The sequence below is a fragment of the Sinocyclocheilus grahami genome, unplaced genomic scaffold (genome assembly GCF_001515645.1).
Source record: "Sinocyclocheilus grahami isolate Dianchi unplaced genomic scaffold, SAMN03320097.WGS_v1.1 scaffold800.1, whole genome shotgun sequence".
NCBI lineage: Eukaryota > Metazoa > Chordata > Actinopteri > Cypriniformes > Cyprinidae > Sinocyclocheilus > Sinocyclocheilus grahami.
This window is the reverse complement of record NW_015505979.1, coordinates 281,179-284,539: the sequence shown is the minus strand read 5'-3', so window position 1 is coordinate 284,539 and position 3,361 is coordinate 281,179. Positions and strand designations below refer to the sequence as shown.

Here is a 3,361-nt window from a genome sequence, read left to right as displayed (position 1 = left end):
TTACAGTAACGCGTTACTAGTAACGCGTTACTGCCCAACACTGCTGACTTACTCATACTGACTACTGACCCGTACTGACTACTAACCCGTACTTACTCATACTGACCCATACTGACTACTAACCTGTACTGACTACTAACCCGTACTTGCTCATACTGACCCATACTGACTACTAACCTGTACTGACTACTAACCCGTTTGCTCATACTGACCCATGCTGACTACTAACCTGTACTGACTACTAACCCGTACTTGCTCATACTGCCTACTAACCCGTACTTACTCATACTGACTACTAACCTGTACTGACTACTAACCCGTACTTGCTCATACTGACTACTAACCCGTACTTACTCATACTGACTACTAACCTGTACTGACTACTAACCCGTACTTACTCATACTGACCCATACTGACTACTAACCTGCACTGACTACTAACCCGTACTTACTCATACTGACTACTAACCCGTACTTGCTCATACTGACTACTAACCTGTACTGACTACTAACCCATACTTACTCATACTGACTACTAACCCATACTGACTACTAACCTGCACTGACTACTAACCTGTACTGACTACTAACCCATACTTACTCATACTGACTACTAACCCATACTGACTACTAACCTGTACTGACTACTAACCCGTACTTACTCATACTGACTACTAACCCGTACTGACTACTGACCCGTACTAACCTGTACTGACTGTAGCTGGTCTGATATGAGCTGCTCACTGTCTGGTCTTTCTGCTGCGGTTTCTGCATCTGCTGGTTCTGATGTCTGCTTGCTTCCTCTCTCTTTCTCTGTGCTCTTCTTTCCCTCTCTCTCTCTCTCTCTGTCTCCTCAGGTGTGTCCACTCCATCTCTCCTGGCGGGCAGCAGTCCGCTGCGCAGTGGGCTTTAGTAGCTCACCTGGTTTTTCCCAGCCGCCTCTTTATTACTGTAAAGCAGGTAGACTCTCCTCTGATGGCTTCATCTCTCTTTCTGCTTCGTTTCACACTAATTTCCATCTGTGTTTCCACTCTTCACGTGTAGCGCTGATGCTGCTGTAGCTGTAATGAGTGTTTTCCGTTGAGGGTCACATTCACAGCCAGATATCAGTAGAACATTTCATCCACATCTGTGAAGTTCCAAATGGAAAATGTCATCATTTACTAAAGCTACATGATTAATCAAAATAAAATCGAAATCGTGATATGGATTATGGCAAAGCCTGCAATTTGATAAACTAAATATCTGCACTGTGTTTCAGTGAATCATGTCACTGTGTTAATTTACACGTGAGCAGCTCATGATCCGCCGGTGTTTCTAGCGTCTCAGAGCATCTCGGCTCACAGTGAATGATCCACTCCATCTGCAGCTGTGATGAGATCGAGTCGCTTTAACATGCATTTGGGAATGAAACACACACCAAACATAGTCGCAAACTTGTATTGAGAAGCACTTATAATTAGAGATGCACCGATTGCAATTTTCTTGGCCGATTCTGATTTTTTTTTTTTGTAACTGTGACCTGCCTATACTGATTTTTGCTGATTCAGATTTTCCTTCTAAGAACTATAATTGACAGCATATACAAACAAAAATCTACTTTTTTCAATGCAAAAAAATAAAAATTACGTCATAAAAGAAAATATTAAACATTACAATTCCCCCAATCTGGACTAAGTTACAGATGTTCTCTCAAAATAAAGTGCTCTGTGACTGGAAAGAGGTAAAAATTAGTTGCTGTATGTAACAAAACAGATGTCATTTCCCACTGTTTATAAATAGTCATTTTTCCCCCTAACCTTATTAAATGTGTCATCTTTCACATCAAATTCTTACATTGTTTCAATGAATTCAGGTAAAATAAGAAACTGTAGATTTGTTACCATTCTAATCAAATCAGTATGAACAAACTCCATCTATCCACTGCAGAGGAAACAGAAGCTGCATCTGAAGTGGCATTAGATGTGTTTACAGACTGTTTGATGAAGCTGAGCTGCCTTAAATGCATTTATACCACAACATTCCAAATTAATAAATAATTGTATATGATTAATGTTTAAAAAAAATTTTTGAACAAACAAATAAGAAATGTTTTGAAAAATGCAATGATACTTTTAAATATGAAACCAAAGCACCAATAGGAGGCGGCAAATTACTGTTTTAATGAGTGAGTCATTTAGTCCTTCATTCAACCGATTCGTTCAGATGGCTGATTCATTCAGAAACGAGGCAAGTGATTCTTTATGAATGGATCACTGAATCATTGACTCACTCGATTCGTTCAAAAACGCAGATTGATTCAGTAACGAAACAGCATTGTGTTACACGGAGACACAAAACAGTTCTGCTGTGGCTTTGGAACTATTTTCATCAGCGAAATGGAGCAAAAACAGTCAATATTGTCACTTAATTTTAACTTCTTGTTTATTGAATGACTATTGTATAAAATCAGTGTCACATTGCAATCATGCTGATATTCGGGGAAACATCTTGGTCGTGTAATGTTGCTTACCAATATCATATATTATTTTGCATCTATAACTTTCTGTGAGTGCTGTTGCGCTCTTTTGATTTGATTTCTGGACATCTCCCTCTCACTCAGAGCCTCTTCTGGCATGATATAAATGCATCATCAGTCTCCATTTATACTGAATGCAGTAAAATCACAATCATTCTAGCGTGAACCTTTTTGCTGCTTCCCTGTTTTTTTTTTGTTTTTGTTTGTTGTTATGGACGTTTTAATCAGGCTTCTTGTCCGGTCAGGCCAAGTACATTTCTCTCTCACTTGCCCCTTTTAAAAAATCATCTAGTCCCAGACGAGCGTTAATCGAGCCCTGTGGTTCCCCACGGTTTACTTTGGCCTTTCATGTATTACAAACTGCGAACTTGGTGTCATCTTCACTCACAGCAAAGAACTTCCACACTGACGACATGTTTACATGCGCTCTGTGAGCGTCTAATTCTGTTCCCTGGCCGGCCGATCGTTGCATCTCTACTGATAATCGTGAATTGGTGATGCTGTGTGATGTGTGTGTGATGATGATGATGATGCTGATGGTGTGGGGTGTGTGTGATGGTGTGTGTGATGATGCTGATGATGGTGTGTGTGATGATGCTGATGGTGTGTGTGATGATGCTGATGATGGTGTGTGTGATGATGCTGATGATGGTGTGTGTGATGATGCTGATGATGGTGTGTGTGATGATGCTGATGATGGTGTGTGTGATGATGCTGATGATGGTGTGTGTGATGATGCTGATGATGGTGTGTGTGATGATGCTGATGATGGTGTGTGTGATGATGCTGATGATGGTGTGTGTGATGATGCTGATGATGGTGTGTGTGATGATGCTGATGGTG

At 40.5% G+C, this 3,361-nt stretch overlaps 1 protein-coding gene across 4 annotated transcripts in view; it reads left to right on the top strand.

The window, feature by feature from the left end:
• The window catches only part of LOC107561960 (dnaJ homolog subfamily C member 13-like), a 50,604-nt gene that overhangs the window by 45,181 nt on the left and 2,062 nt on the right, over positions 1 to 3,361 (top strand). Inside the window, exon 56 of one of the 4 annotated variants that reach the window (XM_016246513.1) lies at positions 858 to 960. The exons of the other annotated variants lie outside the window; for them this stretch is intronic. Coding sequence (XP_016101999.1) covers positions 858 to 913 — 56 coding nt within the window. The 3' untranslated portion in view covers positions 914 to 960. The remainder of the gene's footprint in view (positions 1 to 857; positions 961 to 3,361) is intronic. 4 annotated transcript variants of the gene reach the window in all.